This window comes from Macrosteles quadrilineatus, unplaced genomic scaffold, assembly GCF_028750875.1.
Source record: "Macrosteles quadrilineatus isolate MER2022 unplaced genomic scaffold, UCM_ALF_1.0 Scaffold_9__3_contigs__length_116548681, whole genome shotgun sequence".
Taxonomy (NCBI): Eukaryota; Metazoa; Arthropoda; class Insecta; order Hemiptera; family Cicadellidae; genus Macrosteles; species Macrosteles quadrilineatus.
The window spans coordinates 96,838,767-96,859,952 of NW_026542602.1; the positions used below are offsets into that span (position 1 = coordinate 96,838,767).

General features: G+C 34.4%; 1 protein-coding gene across 1 annotated transcript in view; it reads right to left on the reverse strand.

The window, feature by feature from the left end:
• Nucleotides 1-19,035: 19,035 nt before the first annotated feature.
• The window catches only part of LOC129003648 (metabotropic glutamate receptor 2-like), a 31,068-nt gene continuing 28,917 nt past the window's right edge, over nucleotides 19,036-21,186 (reverse strand). The window contains exons 14-16 of the mRNA XM_054431947.1: nucleotides 20,857-21,008; nucleotides 20,032-20,170; nucleotides 19,036-19,425 (exon numbers count right to left, since the gene is read on the reverse strand). Coding sequence (XP_054287922.1) covers nucleotides 19,313-19,425; nucleotides 20,032-20,170; nucleotides 20,857-21,008 — 404 coding nt within the window. The 3' untranslated portion in view covers nucleotides 19,036-19,312. The remainder of the gene's footprint in view (nucleotides 19,426-20,031; nucleotides 20,171-20,856; nucleotides 21,009-21,186) is intronic.

A 21,186-nucleotide genomic window follows, 5' to 3' on the forward strand; every position in this document is an offset into this window, starting at 1 on the left:
TATATTTTTTACAGTATTGTGTTTTTGTTAAGTAATTTACGTTTATATTTCCTCATCACTTCCCGCAAATTTCTAACTAAAATAAAAAGATTTGAAACTTCCAACTTTAGATGGAATCAACTTATCCTAGCTGTTATATGTTTCCGCATCAACAATCACATATGTGATGTGAAAATGTTTCCAGATGTGGTTCTATTGTCGATTCTGACGTTCACTTATTTCAAGTTGAGCTGTTGGATTCCCTTCCCGCTACAAAGTTTACAACTTGGATTTTGTTGAAGGTTTCTGTTCATAACTCTTGCTACCCCTATCTTCTGTTATTGTGTTAATTATTATTTAGAAATTATTTCTTTGGCAGAAACTCTATTGTTTTTTATGAACTTAACAATCAAAACTTAACAAAGTCAGAATTTTATTTTTACTTACGTAGCATTGTCAAGAGTTAGAGCAATAGAGGGATTGCTTATTTGACCAATTTTCAATAGAGAGAGTCAACAGCATAAAAAAATAAGAGAAGCAAAAGGTAAGTAAAGAAAAAAGAGATGGCAAGACTTAAGTAAATTGCTTATAACGATGGGTAAACATCATGAGGTGTATTAATTAATAACATTTACTCATGTTTTTATGTTGTAATCTAAAATATTTTTTATAAAAAATTGTATTTGCAAACAAGGTTATTTGTTTATTTCGATGCTCACTTCGCTCAATTGGGAGACATGTGGCCGCATACCTAGTTAAACATACTAACTAAATTTATTTATTTTATTTTTATTTTTAATTTTGTGTCTAGTTATTATTTAAATATATTCCAACATTAACATCATCTCATACACTTAAGGGCGTCGAAGTTCGAATTCAAAATAAGTCCATCCATATATACAGGTGCCTTGCTGCCAACAAACAACACAAACAAACGTCCCGTTATAGATCATGTAAACAGAAACAAAAAATTTCATGTAACATTTAATTCTTATTAGTTTCACCTAGCTTTAGCTATCCCGTCTTCGATTCTCTCTGTGTCATAACAACCTCAACTGAAGAAGTTCTCAGCAAGCTTAAGAATCTGGACACTACAAAGGGAGCTGGAATTGACAATATACCGCCATCTATGCTTCATCACTGCCGATCTCTCTTAGCTGAACCCCTCACAGTGTTGTTCAACGAATCACTTAACAAAGGAATCTTCCCTAGCTCTTTAAAGTCGGGCTTTATCATTCCTTTACATAAAGCAAATGATCCCAGCGACATACGGAACTACCGTCCAATCACTATTCTGCCGGCAATTGGCAAAGTCTTTGAAAGTATCGTGGTAGATAGACTGAATCCTTTTCTATCCAAAATAATCCATCCTTCCCAACATGGCTTTATGAAAGGCAAGTCTACTGTCTCCAATCTCCTGCTCTTTCAAGAATATGTCTTGTCTGCCTTTCGCAAGAACTACCAAGTTGATGCAGCCTACATTGATATGGCAAAAGCCTTCGACAAGGTCGACCATACAATTCTTGTGTCTAAGTTGCTGGGCTACGGAGTGGCTGAACCTCTTTTGTCATGGATTTCTAGTTATCTTCAAAAACGTTCTCTTGTCGTGAGGATTGGTTCTACCACTTCCACTCAGTTCTCACCTTCTTCAGGAGTTCCACAAGGTTCTTTGCTGGGACCTTGCCTCTTCAATGTTTTTGTCAATGACCTACTAGACAATTTAACTGTAAAGGCCTTACAATTTGCTGACGACCTGAAGATTTTCACTACTGTGTCTACACCAGAAGACTCTCAAGAAATTCAAAATAGCCTTTCTGAAATTGAGGATTGGTGTGTCAGGAATAACATGTCTGTAAATCCCAGTAAGTGCTCTTGTATAACCTATCACCGCATCAAATCCCCAGTCATGTACGTATACTCCATTTCTGGTACATCCATTCCACGGTCCCAGTGTATAAAAGACCTAGGCGTTATTTTTTCCAGCGACATGGGATTTTCTGGGCATATAGATCACATCAGTAACAAAGCAAACAAGATGCTTGGTTTCATAGCAAGATTCTCCAGAGGCATCGACAACCCTTCTGCTCTTCGCTCTCTGTATTGTTCCCTTGTGAGACAGCTAGTTGAATATGCAAGTCCCGTGTGGTCGCCTTACACTGTTGGCAATAGGACGAGACTGGAGGCTCTACAAAGGCGTTTTCTTCGTTTGGTTGGTGTCCGGCTGGGTTTTGCCTATCTTGATGTGCCTGTGGAGGAACTGTCCAGCAATCTGAACTTGTCACCTCTTGCCCTGCGACGTGACGTGGCTGATGTTATTCTTCTCTGGAAGATAGTCAATGGTCACATGAACTGTCCAGATCTCCTAGCTGAAATCGACCTCAGAGTGCCTACAAACACAAGATCTCGAGATCTGCTGGGTCGAAGATACCACTCAACCAACTTCGACTTCAACAGTCCTTTCGCAAGGTTTACTCGCCTGGGAAATCGAGTTGCGTCTGGGTGTGACCTGTTTTTCGATGGACTTCAGCAGGTTCGTCGGCAGGCCTCCTCTCTTCTTCTTTCTGGGAAAGACTAGTAATTAATTTATTGTTGTTTGTTAACCTTTATTTTCTGTTGTTGCTATGTTAGAGTATTTATTGTTGTTTGTTAATCTTATTTTTTTGTTGTTGTTACGCTTTGGATATTTATAACCTGTTATATCTTTGTTAACTTATATTTATCATCAAATTTTGCTTACCTATTTTGTTGTATTCAACCATCATGTTTATCTTTGTAAATTGGCTGCTGCCGTTGGAAATAAAATAAAATAAAATAAAATAAAATAAAATTCTGTTTTGGGTCTATCTGGCTGTAAGTGATGTTTAAAAAAAATATTCATAACTCATTAGGCCCCTAACTATTTCAGCTACGGCGTTGACATTCTGTACAAATGTTTATCGTATAGACAACTATGTGTGTGCCAAATATGAATAAAAACGCTTTAACCGTTCAAAAATGGCGGGTTAAATTTTTTTTATTAACGGTTCATATTAAATTTGAATAAAATATTTTAAAATCTGTAATTTTTAAACGTTTAAAGAGTTTTTCTTCATTTTGAACAAACACAAAACAAAATATGTCTATAAGATAAACATTTTTACAGAATTTCAACGACGTAGCTCAAACAGTTAACGAGTTATGGATATTTTTCTAAAAACCACATACAGATAGACCGAAAACTGAATGAGATAGGATACATGTTATATTACATTTTTTTTTCTCATGCTCCATAACGGGACAAAGTATGTTCATATGTTCGCAAGACACCCTGTATGGAATGTCTGAATACCCAAAATACTATATTGCCATGGGATTAACTTGCCATAAATATTATTATGACTACAAAAAAAGCTAATACTATTTAGAGATGTAACTTATCCCAGTTAAACGGACACAAACGCAGATCTGCTCCTAAATTGCCCCTTTGTGTCACAAAACGCTGCGTAGGCATTCTAATCTTTCTGCGTTAAATTTTATTCATCGTTGTAACTAAAGCAGCAGTTAACTTAGAAAATATTGTTTTAAACCATTTTAGGTTCTTACCATACTGCTTTAGAATTGATAGTTTTAAGACCACAATTATCTTTAACCTTTATAACACTTTCATAAAAAATAATACCCATATTAGCGAATTTCCCTATAGGGAAGTAGCTATTACCGTAGGTGGCACGGTAAGACCTAGACCCGGGACCAAATTACTTTTTCATTTTGATGTCCCCAGAGGCCAAAAACACTACTCGTTCAAATTTTTATATAGACTTAAATAAATAAATAATAATAAATAAAAAGGCCTTTATTTACAAGCGAGTTTCATATACATGATTTTCAAACTTACTCAAGTCAAACTAAAACTAAACTAACCTAATATATACAGAAATTTAATATACAGAAAAACTTATATATATATACGTCCGTGAACGCGATAACTTGAGTAATTTTTGTCCGATTTTGATGAAATTTGGTTTAAAGGTGTAAAGCGGGATAAACTTGAATGAGTTCGCGAACCAGCACGATCGGACCATGGGAACGGGGCTTTACGGGGGGTTTTATGGGGTAAAAATTGGGTTTTCTCACTTTTGACCCTCAAAACACAAAATTTCCCAATTTCTCTTTAGACCTTTTTAAAGAGCTTAAAAAAATAAATAATTTAGTATATAAAAGTATTTTTGTTCGAATATTAGTAATGGAGAAAATTAAAAAAAATTGTAAATTTAAAATTCCCATGTTTTTCTTATGGAGAATATTGTCAAATGTTGTAGTTTGCTTGTTTATGAATATATTTTGATCAAACTTGGCAAATTTATTTATTTTGTACTAAGCTATCAATATTTTACTCAAAAACACACTTTATTAGTTTCCTTGTAGCAGCAAACCTAGGTACTCGTTAAACCTAATGTTATTAAAATATATTTAACTGAAAATCAATTCAGACAAATGGAAATTCGCTTAGTCGGCAGGTTTGCTGCGGCGGGGGTATTATTGTTCAATACCATTAGCGTTTCAAAATCGAGTGATTTCTTTGGTAACATTTATGAACGACAAAGAAAAGAATGTTTAATCGTCCTCTGTTATCTTTTTATAAGCAATATTAGTAAGAGCATTAAGAAAATGAATTTTTCTTCGCCACATTGACGCAAGACTTTTTATTTTATCCACATTTTTAACGGGTTTGTATAAAAACGTCCAAAAAAGTGTTTAAGATGCAGCTTCCAGAATTTCATTGAGGTTTGGTTCTGGTAGGGCTTTGGTTTAGAAACCAAAACGTTCTCGGAGGTGGAGCCCAGGCAGAGCCCCGCATACCCGGGTAAGGCTAGTTACATCAAGAGGTCGACGGGTATCCCTTCTTATGAATCACTGCTGTGGAGCCCGGTGACATTTACCTTAATTGGTAGCACGGGCTGCTTGACACCACTGGGTTCATCTGAAAAAGAAGGGAAAAGGGAAGAAGACTTCTGCAATAGGAAAGTGAAGAAGAAAGAAGAGCCAGCAAAAGAAGAAGTATTGCTGGTCATAGAAGACATATTAAACAATACAGGGGATCTGGGGATTAGCTAGGGTACCTCAGGGTCACACAAGTACAAGAGGCCCCCCGTGTAGTTGATAGACAACAACCCCTGAGGGGAGGGGTGTCTGCAAGTCAGTCACATCGATAATGATAGATCTCAGAAAATGGACTAAACCAACCATGGTTAACTATTATCACGATTGCTACTACGCAAAATTAAATAAACAAATCATGCTCCTTGAAATAATTATTATAACCAAATTTGCAAACTTATAAGTTAATTTTTCTTATTAAGAAGTAATGGAAGATAGTTTAACATTTCAGTCTGTCTTGCGAATTCAGCTTGAGATATATTAAAGCTCGAGCGCGCTACGAAGTCATAAATAAGAATTAACTACAGTACTTTCTATTAACTTGAATATACGAGTTCAACTTTAAATCCTGTACAGCTATATTTATTTTCTTACTATGTTAGTTTGAGACACTTTATTTTTATTAGCTTTTAAACTAGTTATAAATAAGTTCTTCTTAAAAATCTTTCCACATAATAACTTCAAAAATGCAAGCAAGCTAATCCAACCTAATTTCAAAACACTCAATACAGTCACGAATCCACAACACACGAGCTACCTACCTCAAATTCTAAATAAGAACTGATTAGTTCACAATAATAAACGTTCACCGCTTTGTAATCTTTGTAACTTAACGTTTGCCGTCGTTTCTTCTTCTTCCCTAGACGATCCTTTCAATAGTTCATGTTTGTGTTAGTATTCAATTCACTTAACAGAGTAATGGTGACAGAGACAAGCATATAAGAGGTTCAACTGATCGTAGTTTATTAAGTTTTTGGCTTAATCTGGCTTCGAAATTGATGTTCTTCAAATATAGCAAAACAGACATATACATTGTGATGTAACAGTGTAGATTTCCCAAGTGGCAAGTAATTATTTTGTAATTTCTGAGTTTAACAACACAATCAGGTTGTTCAAACCTAACTATTTTTTCCCAATCATCCAGTTATTTCCAATTAAACAAATATACATGTTAACCCCTTAGTTTTATTAGAATTTGCACCATTTTGTGAATTACATAACCAAAACATACAGCTTTCAATTACTTTGGAGTTATATAAATTAACTTCAAAATAACCGTGTGTTAATCCCAAGTAGCAATCAAGATAGTATGAGTATTGTTGTTGTTGCATGCAATTAATTTATCATGTTGTATACTATTAATAATAATTGGAACTGCAGCGATCATAGTGGCCTAGAATAGTTACTGCTAGTCTATGATTGTAATTGCTTTATGGTTCAAAGAGATTACTGATTACTCAGCGGCCTGTGTAATTCAGAATTCTATGTTTTCATGAGTTCCCATCAACAGCTGATTTATGGAAACTGCTACAATGTATGTATGATTTTTTGAACAATTGGTAAGAATAAAACCAAGAGTTAAAAGTGTTCTGTTAGAAAGCATTTTACATTTGGATTATAAATAGTCAATATATTCTAGTATTGCTCTACACTTTCCATGGGCACAAATGTACAAAATAAGCAGATTGTTAAAATATTTGATGTCTTGTTCTTTGATCAACTGTATCTACGGCCAAATTAATTAGTTTATTAATTAATTGGGTTATCGCAACTAGTTTGCCGGAAATTACCTAAAAGACTTAGTTTTGAAAATAGTAGTTCATTCTCCCATAAAAAAATCACTGTTACAAGGAGCGTATCGCAAACAAAAGAATTGTTTTGGTTTGAAATGTATTTCAGCATCGAAAACAAATAACGTTCTTCCAATATAAGTCCATGGTCAGGGAAGTAAGTTGAAGTATTGAGAACACCTTTGACATGAAGTTATCCATTTGTAGCACTAAAACAACGATTTGTTTACATTAGTTAAAAAGTAACAAGTTATATAAGGCATATATGTTCCTAGTTTTGACCTAAATATAAAACCAGAATCCAAAACTCTTCGTCATTTATTCATACGAGGGGATCCATCTGCAAATTGCGCAATTTAAAACCTTCAAAACTTGTTTTTAGGAAAAGCGAATAATGTCATATCCCTTTAATTCTCCAATATTGTTTTTCTATCCATACCATTTTACCATTCTACCCCAATCAGGTCACAATTATCAATATAAAATGGCTATTTAAACTCAATTTCCATAAACTATTTTGTCATTTGTTTACGATCCGACTGTGGTTAAACATTTAACTAAAAAACAACCGTTATATTACAATGGACATTTTTAACTGTTATAATAAAATTTGGCAAACAGCCCTGGATATTTGTAAGTAGTGTAACGAGTTATTTTTCCCAGGGGGGTATATTTTCGTTATTTGGGCCGCGCGTCTGTTGAGGTAAGCAAGCGGCGGCGGCGAACCTGGCTAGCGCTCTTTGACCCGGCTTATCAGTTCGGATAAGCTTGGGTATCCCGGGACTACTGGACAGTCGAGAACGGACATTCTAGTGGTGGATCTCGGACAGTCAAGTAGTGAGTGTTGGTGTCCTGTGCCTGTGGAGACGGCTGGCGTACGTTGGTGGTACATCGGAGTGTGGTGATACCGGTGAACAGTGTTGGTGTTAAGTTTGGGTACTGACCCACTTGTGGTGAGTGGACGACTTGATATTATTAGTTTGATAATATTAATATCTGGTTTTGTTGCGAGAGTTAGAGTTGTAACCGTGCTGGTCAAAGCCTGACGGTAGTTAGGATTGATATTAGTCAGGAATAATATTAAAGTGTATTCCTGACGGTTCTGGGCGGGTGCTAGAGCGCAAATAATATAATTTAATTGCCTGTAGTAGATATTATTTTGCGTTGTACCTAGAGTTAGTTATATTACTAATAACTCTGAGGCCCGACAAACCTAGGCTGCACGATTTAGCGTGCGTAGTTGGAAACACGTGGCCAGTAGGCTAGTAGCATTGACTTTATATCTCTAGCTAATATTATTAGCCTATTAACAGAAGCCCAGCTAAGTAACATAAAGTTGGTCGTAGCAGTAGCAGTAGTAGGGTTGTTATTGTTTACTCATTTGATTATTTTAATTTAACCTGAACAGCTTGCTTAGTAATCCAACACGTTAGCTTGGTAGCTTGGATAGCGGAGTACCGGCTATCAGATAATATATTTATCTAGTGTTTGGAACGTATTTAATATTTATTTATCTGTTACTAAGTAGCTCAATATTTTAATAGTGCAATTGCCATTTAATTTTGCTTGTTTGGCTTGGTATTTATTGAGACCAGCTACTAGTGGTGTAGTCACTCTACCTATAGTGTACTTGTATATTATTATGTGGTACGATTATTGAGTGAACTGTTTGATTCTTAGCTTGGGCATTAGAGTTGTGTATTGGATTATAGTGGCCTAGTAGACCCCGCCTGGTGATAACACGCGTTGTGGTTTTTATTGGCAAGTCGTCGTGTAACTCACCGTGTTTTAGGCACTCTGGGCTTAACTATTGGATAGTTAGGACGAAGCCCGAGTTGCGTAGTCAGCAACGACCCCCTAGGAGTGTGGAGAATCGGCGTAGGCCTGGTGGTGATTATTGCACGTTTGTTTTGGTGACTTGTTTTTGACTTGTTCACAGTGCCCGTGTATGAGCCAGTCCTATACCGGTTAGACCCGGCTTTTGGCCTAGTGGTTTCCCTGACCTTATCGCAGACCCTGGAACTTTACCCAGCCATTGTAGGCTGAGCTATCCCCGGCAAACGGTTGCGACTGCACTTTTAAAATTTATTTTTCCAGTGCAGAAAAAATCGTCGCAGTAGATTCAAGAAACAAATCAAATGCTAGGGGGTTAAGTCATAAATGAAATTACCCTTTTAGCTAACATTTGTTCCTCCGCTGGATCATAAGCTTTAAAGTGAGAACTCGGTCGTAAAAATCGGTTAAGTAGGACGACTGGAGAAGGGATGTAATAGAAAACCCCCAAGTAATGGACGGATTATTGATAAAAAACAAACCATTAAAATTGTCGATGATAATTCTCAGTTAAAGAAGTTGGTATTTCATAATATCATAAACAAACCAGTTTAAACCATGAATATTTTTTTAAGGTATTTTTCCTTAAAACAATTATATATAGGCTATATATATATAAAGCACAACTAGTATTTCAATAAATCCTTCCACAGTATAAGCTAAAAGCTAATTTCCTTTACCTTGCCATAAACAAACTCAAAAGATATAAACTGTGTGCAGAGCTGGTGAAGCCGACGAAACTAAGTTTGCACTTGTATAGTTAATACGATTTATTAAGTCATAGTAATTCTCAGTTAATTTATATTTTTGCAGCAAAATGTTTATTTAGAGGGTAATGCTTGTTTTTGTAAACCGTATACATACATGGTATTAATGAAAGTAGTGTGTTAAGAAATGAGCTACTTTAAAAATAGAACCCGGGTTTCCAAACTGCATACAAATCGCCAAGTTGCCATGTTATTTCAACCCATGAGAAAGCCAATCTTATTCGTTTCTTGCCTTTGCCAACAAAGTGATTCTTATAAACGAGAGCGTGTCTTTGTTATTTGGATTGGATGCAAAAGGTTTCATATACTTTGTATTTGTTTTATATCCCTACAATCCAATAATAATACTCGAATGACCTGATAGGATAAACAAACTACGTGGGTCTTTTAGGGGCTAAAGTGGATATAGTCCTAGGTTCATATTGGCAAAACATAATCATTTGACTATGTTACCATTATTATTGTCTAGCTTTTGAATACGAACTTGAGTGATTTATAAAAATATCTTTGTACTTGATCCGTTATGGTTCTAAAATAGAGCAATACTAAAATTATTAGATTTTTTTTAGATAAGTGTTTACGCTTAACTGGCTGGCTAGAAACCGGATATTGTTTTCACCCTTTTTGAGACAGCGGGTTAACTAATTACGCTTGTTAAAGAGGATCCCATTTTGTTCATAATTGGATTTCATTCTCTCCCTTTAATAGCTTGGAAGCTTTTTCTTCCCAGACCCAATTTTTCATCCTAGTGTTGAAATCTCTTCAAGTGTAGAGATATTTTAGCTGATAAGTAATACAGAAGGTGAAAACTAATTGATTTATGTATTATAGTTTCCAACCGACGTTTTATCAAATAAATCAATAAAAGTATATTATTCATAGAGTCACTACGCAGCAGTGCACTACGCTTGAAAACTCCCCTAAACGTATACAAAGCCAAAAACATATCAACCCCTTACAATGCATCACTGTTTAGTTTGGATACATGTCATTGCTATCGATATTCGCCATCAGAACGACAGTTATGAGTATTGCAATATTAGGAAATCAGGGTCACAATATGGCCCGGTGCTGTCAGATGTTAGTTTATCAGATTAGATAGGAATGTATCACTAAAGTTGAACCAACAATTGTCATACCTTGTTGCAACAGGAATGCTTTGATAAAATATATGGAATAACAGGTACACAACGTTCAATGTTAAGAGGCGGCGGGAGCCAGCTCGCCCGAGCTCAGCGCTGCCCGCTAGTTTAACATGGAGCGGCGACACATTTTACTTATTTCAGGAAATATATAGACATTTACTAAAAAAAAGGAACACTAGTAATGTTTGTCACTACATATCCTAGTATATAAAGTATAATAAACCATTATAAAGTTGTTTTTTTAATTTTATATACATGAAATACGTAATTTCATTTCCCATAAGGATTTCGGTAAATTAGTTCAACTGTAACTAACATATATTTTAATATTTGTAATTGAAATTGGTACCATCACAAACTAGAATATTTCAGTTTTTGTTTGAGTGTACCACATCTAAAAAATAAAATCTCTGAGTAATTAATTTGATCGTTTTAAAAAACCTTTGTCATCAAGGGTCCCGCAGCACACGGACAAGCGACTGAGGTAGTTCAGCGGTCCTACGCTAGGGTGCACTAGCGTCGCACAGTCTTGAGAAACTAAACACCCCAAGCATGACAGATATTCCAATCGCTTTCGCTGAAGCGGATGCAAGCCTAATAAATTGTTAAGAATCTTAACGCAAACTGAAACTGTACAAGTTCAGTTCAATTTGTCTCTAGGTCTATAGAGCAAAACTGGTCGCCATTTCATAAAAAAGTATAAAGTATAATTAATTACAAATAATTATACTTTTTACCTCCATATCTTAGTCAATACTATGTGTGAATAGTTTAATTTTATTATTGCGTTTTATCTCATGCAAAAAAACCTATTTTTATATTTTTTAACTACCTAAATTATCACTAGATGTAATGAAATTGTAAAACTACATCTGCCCTGCAACGTTGTGATATAAATCTATCTTTTCCCGCGTTATTGTAATAATAACCAATTGAATAGAACGTATTGCAGTTAATTTTTATAAGCCTATTGTATGTTTCATTATCTTTTAAAAAAAGTTCTCAATTTTAACTATAACACGTATCCTTATAACACCTTATAAAGTTGTTTCATGTTTATATTGAAATGTTTCCTTAGCCTATATAAATGAAGTATTCTATGCATCGATGTATAGTCTAGAAATATATACAACGACGACTCCATTTCATCCAAAAAAAAAACACTAGCCATAAATCATGTTTTAGACAATTCTCGTTCCTACTGTCGGGGAAAAAAGTTTAGACACTCGAGTTTGGAGCTCTACAGAAAAGTGGCCAAACTAACTTAGAAAAAAACGTAGTTTAATATCAATTTTTGTTGTTTTATCCTACGTATTCCTGTGAAAACAAAAAAAATTTAGCTCGTTTAGGACATTTTTTATGACAGTCGGAAGGTAAAAACTCCCTGTTTTAGAGTATCAAAAACCATCTTATGACTTTGAAAATTCGCACAATGTAAACTAAACGTCAGAACTTTATCAAACTTCAATACAATATAGACACATATATAATGAATTAATTTGTGTAGTTTCAGAATTTTTACTCTGCCAAAAAAGTTTTTGTTGTAGCTTTTGTAAATTAACTTTTTCTCAAAAACGGCAAACGCTAGAAAAAATTTAAAAGCTTGTTTTGGAGGTGATTGGTTTTGTATTTGAAATATTGATACTGATCAACCAAATTGTTACGCATAATATTTATATAAGTTAACATTTAATTTGGATAGTGCAGAGGCCGAATGCGGCACTTCCAGACCGCCACCGGCTCTGACTGGGCGCATATACCCCGTACAGTGTTGCCAAATTGAACACCTGGACACTGAGCAGAGATGGGCTGCGAACTGTTGAGTCAAAACTGAACAGTAGTTATTATTAATTATTAACCATTTCCCATCACCTTTTCTAATGAGGGCTTCGGACCTCCAACGTCACTCCCACACTTCTAAAAAAAACATATAGCACTGACAATCATTGCATATTCCGTATCTGACAATTTAGATTTAGCACCTATATTTGGGGTGGTAATACTTTCGACCCTTTGGAAGAATGCAAAACATGATATTTCCTGTGAGTCAGTCAGTGACACACACTGCGTGAATTACCTTACGCTTGGTCAAGGTCCATCGTGGCAACATTGCAATGGATTCCTGAGCGGGCGATGGCGTTTGCACCCCTTGCAGGCGCGAGATCATCCAGTTTTTTGTTAAAATGCGTAACAATTTGGTTGAGCAGTATCAATATTTCAAATACAAAAACAACCACCTTCGAAACAAGCTTTTGCCGTTTTTGAGAAAAAGCTAATTTACAAAAGTTAGGCCTACAACAAAAACATTTTTGGTAGAGTAAAAATTCTGAAACTACACAAATTAATTCATTGTATATGTGTCTATATTGTATTGAAGTTTGATAAAGTTCTGACGTTTAGTTTACATTGTGCGAATTTTCAAAGTCATAAAATGGTTTTTGATACTCTAAACAGGGAGTTTTTACCTTCCGACTGTCATAACAAATTTCCTATCTATTTTTAAATATTTTTTTACTGTACAAGACGAATTTACTGACATTATTGCCTGTATGGGGTTCTACAGATATTTTGTCATACTTGGACCGCGCATGCTTTAGTACAATGCGAATAGAGGAAGCGTTCGATTCCTAGACACGCCTGTACTGTTTGGCAAAAATGTGAAAGTTACAAAATAGGCGGCCCTTTACCCACTCACTCGCACGGACACAATGGGACTACCTGCTGGGCCTGCCCTATCATCCGTTAGTGACGAATGATAATGTGGTGTACTAAATTTAAAACTACGAATACTTGTTGTTTATAACGTTTGATACGTGATAATGTTATGAAAATAAATAAACATTCACAGGGAAAACAAAAAATATACAACGTAAAATATACACCCTAAGAAATTTACGGAGTTGAGAAAAATCAACAGTACTTTTTACATTAAAAAGGGAAGATCACCTACTTGCATTTAAGACAATTATACGAGTATGCCTCACATTAGGGCCTATTTGTAGAATTTGATTAAAATAACATTTAACTCATTGATAAAAAAATACTTACCCACTTTAATACAATACAATTTACTAAACAACACGTGTTGAAATCGTTTAACGTACATACCGTTTTTATTACATGAACTGTTCTTTTATACAATCTTAGACATACAAGTCGTTTAATATCAATTTTATTTAAAAATTAGTTTAAAGATTAGTCAAACTTGTTGTGACTTACGTTAGTACATATCGGTTTAGTCGTATTTACATTTTTGGAAATTATTTTTAAAATTCTTTAAAGCAATTGAAAGACTAGCTACTAACCAAATGTTAAAACTGTTCATATGTTGTTTAGAAAGATTATTTTGTTAAAACTGTTTTGAAACGTATGTTAGTCATATCTTAGATTTAAAAAATGGTTGATATAATTATTAGGATCTTTGATAAAATTTTAATCGCTCAAACAAACATTCTTAGGAAAAAGCTTCAAACAGATTTTTAAATAACGATAACTGTAGTAAAACTTATATCTAAACATTGTTAAAAATGGTTTTAAAATAATTCAATCTTGTATCAAAGTTATATCAATGACTTGTACTACAATTGTTTCAAAGTGGCATAGCAAGCTATAGTGAAGGTCAGGTCAGACCCGACCAAACCCGACAAACATTCAGCTGTTATGATTTATGATGGATATGGAGTCGAGGAAGGGCTACGTTACTATCTTGCTCGGTTCCTTGCGGTTATTCAGTGTTTTGTTTACACTGTCTGTTGTTCTCGAAACCTAGGTTTAGTTCTGTCAATAGAGCAAGAGCACGTAACTCCCCTAGTGGCCACCGATAGTGGCGCTACCGCATCTCACGTATTGCAGGCGCTGCCAAAAGGCGAAATTTTCGCTGGCTCCAGCCGGCTCTTAATAATACTAAGTTAACAGATATACACCTTTTCTCTCTTTAGATCACAAAAAAAAACAATAACAAAATCTTAGCTGCATAAAACACAATGTTCTTAAAAGTATATTAGCTGTAGGCGTATTAAGACAGGGCAATCTAGGAGTAAAAAAAAGATTGATGTCAAAAAGAATCGAGTTCAAATTCCTCCAATCACGAGTGACGTATAGATTTCTTATGATAAAAATACCCACGAAACTAGACACCAACATAGCTGTTACTCTAACACTGTGTATTCCAAATCATATAAACAAATGTTTTGATTTGATCGTACTGTACTTCAATAATCTAATATAAGAGTAATTCAAATGCAATATTATCGCATTCGGAACCAAGCCTAGTATTTATCGAAGTCTTACTCAATAAATGATTCCTCTTACATTTCAAAAGTTTTATATCATAATATTATCACCCGTTGTATTTTTTATCAATTGTTTCATTCTCCATCAATTACTATTTTCAAGAAAGGCTTCACTGGCTTGATAGAGTGGGGTAGACGAATCAGAACATCTTATCAAAGCAGAGAATAGGCAGACTTGGCCCTACTTTATTCCCCTGTAATCATTACTTAATTAGGCCTACTAACATTGAGCATACCATACTTAACTATATTTATGTCCATGCCCTCCGCCTTGCCTCATTCCCTCAAATTGCCCATTTCACTCATTTAGGTTCAGAATCATTGCCGGTACATTACAAATTATCTACTATTATATTTTTTTCAAGATTCTCTGAATATTATTTATATTCTTGTTTTCCAACAAACACGTAAGTCAGTGATAGCGTCTGAGCCTACACACAGGCTTCCAGCCCGTAGGATTATTTACTATGTTTATTTAACATAGCTTTTTATGAAACATAATATTATTTGTCATTATTATTAAGTTTACATGTGGTAGTATTTAAGAAACAATCTTAAACACAAATAATATCCAATCAATATGGTACTCTCATAAAAAAAATATAAAATTTAAATTAATATTTAGATATAACTTTTTTGTTTATATAGATACAGAACAATTACAGTAAAAATATTCCCATACCTAGAGGTTGTTACTTAAGTTATAGTTAAATGAAACGTTTTTAAATTATCTAATTATAGATGCCGTGGGTCAAAAATTAGTACAAATCATATTTTGGGTTTTTTTTAGTTAATCAATTGCTTGCTTCATTTGTTTGCAATGCAAAAAACATTATCAACGGCAAATAGAAATGAATAGTAAGCCTGCAGGCACTAAGGAACGTGTCCATCAATTTCATATGGCCTCTGGGATTCTCATTTGACATAATTATATAATTTAATAGTGGTACTGTATTTAAAAAAAAAACATGGGAAATATTTTTGTCACACTGCAGCAAAAATTGCCATTTTTAGTGCATGCGTTGTGGGTCTTAAGTAGTATTTTTACTCTCTAGAGAGTAAAATGCTTTTCCCCACAGTTACGTGACAAAGTGGACTTCCTTGCACTGATTATTATGTTTATTCGGATAATAGCATTGTTTATTCATGTAAAAATCCAATGTATTTCCATAATGATCGTAATCTTTAGAAGCAAGTGTGGAAGGGTTGTCAAAATTGAACTATTCTATCAATACTTTATTTTTTTATAGTCCGACGAGTTACTAGTTGATATCCTACTCATACAGTATCAATGTACTGTTTCAGTACTTAAATACGCCCCAATAACCCTGGGAACTTGCCAAGCGCCTCAGATGCAAGAATAGGATTAGAGCGATTGTGGAAGTTACATACAAGCGATTGAACAAGACCCGGAATAAGTCAATGGTATGGTTGTAATTTAAGTATGTTAAGAGTACAATATTTCGTAATACTACACCAATTTTTAAAAACTAATTATGAGCTGTCATATCCGACTGCTCTTCGCATCGAGCAGATTTTTTATCCCTAGGGCCGAAAACCAGCTGTTTGCTTATTTACTTGAAAAAATATTGTAACACAAGTAGTATCCATATGCATTGCAATAGACTGATTTATTGTCACCGCTGTCCAGGCAACTAAATTATCGTTATTATTGCTAATTCCTCAAAACATTTCACATAACCTATAATATTTTAGATAAGTTGTAGTTGTGTTGACCGCTAGTGTGAATTATTAATGTGGTTAAATGTGGTAATAGGGTATAGTGTGGTGAAAAATTGCGTTCGTACCACGGGTCTAAATGGTGTTGCAGCTCTTAACCGTTTCAAGTTCTCGACTTCGTCACGAACTTAAAAACCAATCTCGAGCAGGCAAAACCTCATTTACTGCCCTAGTTACGAAATATAATATTATGAATTCTTATGTTGATAAGGAAATGTTAAAAGTTTTTTAGTCTGTGTTTGTTAATCTTCTATTATTATACTTATTTAATACGCAAGTTACTTATTTAATACGCAAGCAGGTTTTTTGTGACAATTACTCCTCCGAAACTACTGAACCGATCGACATTTTTTTGGTGTCATTGGAAAGAGTTTAACGTGAAGTTGTGCAGGAAACATTTTTTTTTTGGAAATAATTAGAGAGTGAGGCCCTGGGGCCCTTTAAAGTTTCGTATTTCTCCATAAGATTAACATGGGAAACAAACATTGTTATGAAACTCCAGCTGTTGTCAGAAATTAAAAGTGAGAAGAAGAACATATGTTAATCATAAACAGTCAATGTGTAAATTATCTTTGTTGTATTAAAAATGTGTATAGCTTTAGATGTTGGTTTGTGTTTAATGATACAAGTTATTAATTATTGAATTTTTTAAAGTCAGAAAATGTTTGTAGAAAACATTAAAAAACAATATCAGCTTATGAAACATGATAAAATATTTGCAGGAAATGTTGATTACAGTATATTGAACTGTTATATACATCGTGAGATACTGTTTGTTGTAAAAAGCATTAGAAAATATCCAAATCTACATTACTTCCGTAAAATCGTTGAAAAATATCGCCACAGATGTGATATAAGTTATGTATTCATCGAAAAAAACCTCAGGGGACTGAAGTTCACAGTTCACTCTAACACGGTGCATTAAACACGAGGCTAGCTATTAAAGCGTGGACGCTGTACCAGTGTGTAGAGTTTAATGATGCGTCTACTTGACGAAATTCGGAACGGTTTCGTTTTCAATCTTTTGTATGAAATACATATTAAATAATTAACTATCAAATGGCTTCTATAAATAATTGGAGTGGGTTCTTCAAAATATATAATAGGTAAGCTTTTTCCTTATGAGAGACTGATTTTAGTTAACAATAAACAATCTTAAATACTTTGAAATACCGGATACTTGAACTGACACACCAAACTAGCCACTGATAATGTATGAATCATCACTGGTGGTTGGTTACAAATAATGACAAAACTGGTTTATTTCTGCTCTTTACTCCCCTGTACCTTTACTGTGTTTTTCTTATCCCCTCACTCGACTTTACAATTAGAAAACACAAAAACCGCAAGCACGCAAGTCAGCCAACTGTAAAACTAGCTGACATCATTGGTTGCAAATATACAGACTGTCCCAAAAGTCCCGGACCGGTTTTATATTTTCTAAACGACAACAGATAAATCAATAAGATTTGCTACATAAACACCACACCTAAAATCTACTTTTTTTTAAGGAAATATCAATTTTTTGTCATATCATGGGGACGTCCCGCAAGAAGTCAGACGAAAATCTTAAATAGAAGCATAGGTTGACATGTAGGCCTACATCAAATTAAAGACCTTTACTAGCAGAATATAATGCCGCAAATTTGAACTCAAACGGACAACCGAGCCAAGAATGGCAGTGGTTCAAAGATTCATTTAATTTGCATTGCTATTATACGCTTACTCCTCAGGGGGGACAGCCCTAGGAATCGGAAGAAAATTTTTAGCGTAAGCATAGGTCGATATGCACATCAAATTAAAGGTCTTCACTAGTAGATTACAATACCGTAAATTCAAGCTCAAAAGAATGCATGATTAAAAAATGGCAGATTCAAGAAATCTTTGAACGGCTGCCATTTTTGACTCAGTTACCCGTTTGAGTTCAAATTTGCGGCATTATATTCTGCTAGTAAAGGTCTTTAATTTGATGTACATGTCAACCTATGCTTCTATTTAAGATTTCCTTCTGACTCCTAGCGGGACGTCCCCATGATATGACAGAAAATTTATAGTTCCTTAAAAAATTAGATTTTTAGGTGTGGTATTGATGTACCAAATCTTATTGATTTATCTTTTGTCGTTTAGAAAATATTAAACCGGTCCGGGACTTTGGGGACAGTCTGTATAAGCTGTTGCGATGTTCATGAGCAAACAATAAAATCAATAAAACAATGAGGTTTTTTTTTTGACAACTATTTCAAAACAAGGTGGTACAAACCCATTAATTGGTACAATGTAGCTTTATTGACATTCCATTGTTTTACAAGTAATATAATAAAGTATTCATCAATTAACAGCTAACGTTTAGGTAGATTGCTTTTTTGTGACGACAATATATTTGCATACATCTAAAATTGAAGAATCCACAAGTCACTATTCACAATATTTTAAAACCCCTTTCATTATGTTATTAGTTCAGTAAAGTAAGAATCACGTTTTAGACTCAAAAGACTGAGATGTCAAACATAAAGCCTAAATAATGACAAATTGAGCAAACATATTTGTAAAAAAATCTAATATTAAATTAGATTAAAATACTATCTTGTATTAAGTTTTATATTTATAAAAAAATATCTTAAACAATAAAAGTCATCGATTTAAACCTCATCGGAAGGTTTCAAAACAAATACAATCGATATTTACCCCATCGTCCCACATAAGAGACAATGTGAGGGTAGTGATCAAATTCAACCCGTCAGACACTTTTAGACTTCTATTCTCATGTGTGTATTAACTGTTCTAATTGTATCAGCCATAACATTGACATGGTATTCTCCCTTGACCACAGAATCTGCTAGGCTCGGCTGCTAAATATTCAGGGAGTTCTCTTCTGTTTTTCCCGTCTGCGTGTATTTCGAGATTGTCTGTATTGAGACGTGGTTCTCATCCCTGAATCTCAACTCTGGTACTTTTGGCAGCACTGAAACATCAGATTATGTATCATTTAAGAAGTTATGCCATAATAAATTACAAATACTATTCGAATCTTACTTCATCAGAATAAAAGAAAAACTAGGATAAACTTTATAATGCGGAATCCACTGCAGTTTCAATTTGAGAAACAAGGATTGACGATACCAATAGTTTAGCTGATTGCTGATTGTGTTTTTGATAAGGCATCAGGCATAATTCGGGCATATGTGTGAAACTTCCTAAGGGATAATTTCTGTAGGAAAATCCAAAAAGTTTAGGAGGAATTTGAAAAAGTTGAAATTCAACGGAGATTAATTTGAAATCTTACTATTTATATTCTGAATTGTTTAAAGTAATTAGTGGAACTGCACACACTCTATTATTTATCACTAATTTACATTGGCTTTTATCAATAAAGTCACACATCGATAAACAACGTCATAACTCTAATTTGTTAAATTATACTACTCAGACGTACCCATAACAACTACGTAAAAGATCTACTACATCCATTTCGCCCTTCACGTTACTTCCCCCTAATGACGTAGTTTCTGGGCCTCACAGCCCATTTCCATACTACTTACTTAATCAAGTTATCGCTTGTGATACTCACATGTGACTTCAGTGACAGTGGCGGGTCTCACGTGACCCCCGGAGATGTGTTGTGTAGTACAATCGGTAGTCTTGAGTCTAGCGTTGGGCATCATACTCTGACGTACGTTCCTTTCTGGATGTACCAGGATGATGTATAGCTGCAAATATACACAATCAGTGCAGATTAAAAATTATTAATTGAATATATCAAGTTAAGTTTAGGTTTTGGTTGAATTTTGGGTATTTAGGTTTATTACCCCAAGTAAATTTTCATTAGCAGAACTATTTGTTATATCTCTGACTTGCTAACACTTATGAATGTGGTATAAAGTTAAACTGTCTTATTACTAACAAACTGTAGAAACAAATTCAGTGTTTATGTGGAGATCTTAGCTACATAGTTACAATAAAAGTCTACGTGGATACTGATCCTGTGATATACTTCAACATTAGTGGTCCATACCTATTCTTTCTCTTGTCGTACGGGATGTAATGGAACAAATTTTCTAAACTTTACATTTCTAAGAAGTACACTTCTTAGAAATGTAAAGTTTAGAAAATTGAGGCAATTGCTCTTACAAGACTCGAATAGTCTTATGTGGATTTTGATTTTCTATTTCATCAGGTACACATTCTATGACTCCCCTCTAGACCTGCATCTCTGTGGATTTTACAAGTTTTAAAAGTGGTTTGTAGGTGTTTACAAACATTGTAAAACTCTTTACGAAGATTAACGGTTCACATATATCTGGAAATTATCAGTACTAGGAAATAGTAAATTTAAAGAAGATAAAAAGAGATGCGGTACAAAAGTCAATAAAGAAAAATTATTTTGACTAAATACCTTTGGTGTGAAGAGGCAAGCCACAGTAACACTGGCAGACAGACTGATTGTGACTGACATAGAGGTGATCCTCAATGCGGTGTTGTGACCTGTTCCGAAGTACAGAGGAACGAACGCCAACCAGATCACACATGTCGTGTACATGGTGAACCCTGCAATAGAATACAAATTAAATAGAAGGGCCCCACTTGTAATTTTCGCTAAATATAAATTTATTTGGTCTTCAGAAAGCTTTGCATTCACACTTAGATAGAAAGGTTGACCTATATTTTCATCAGTTGGATAAATAAAAGTTTTCCAAAAAGTCAATGATGATATTATTTTGTCCCA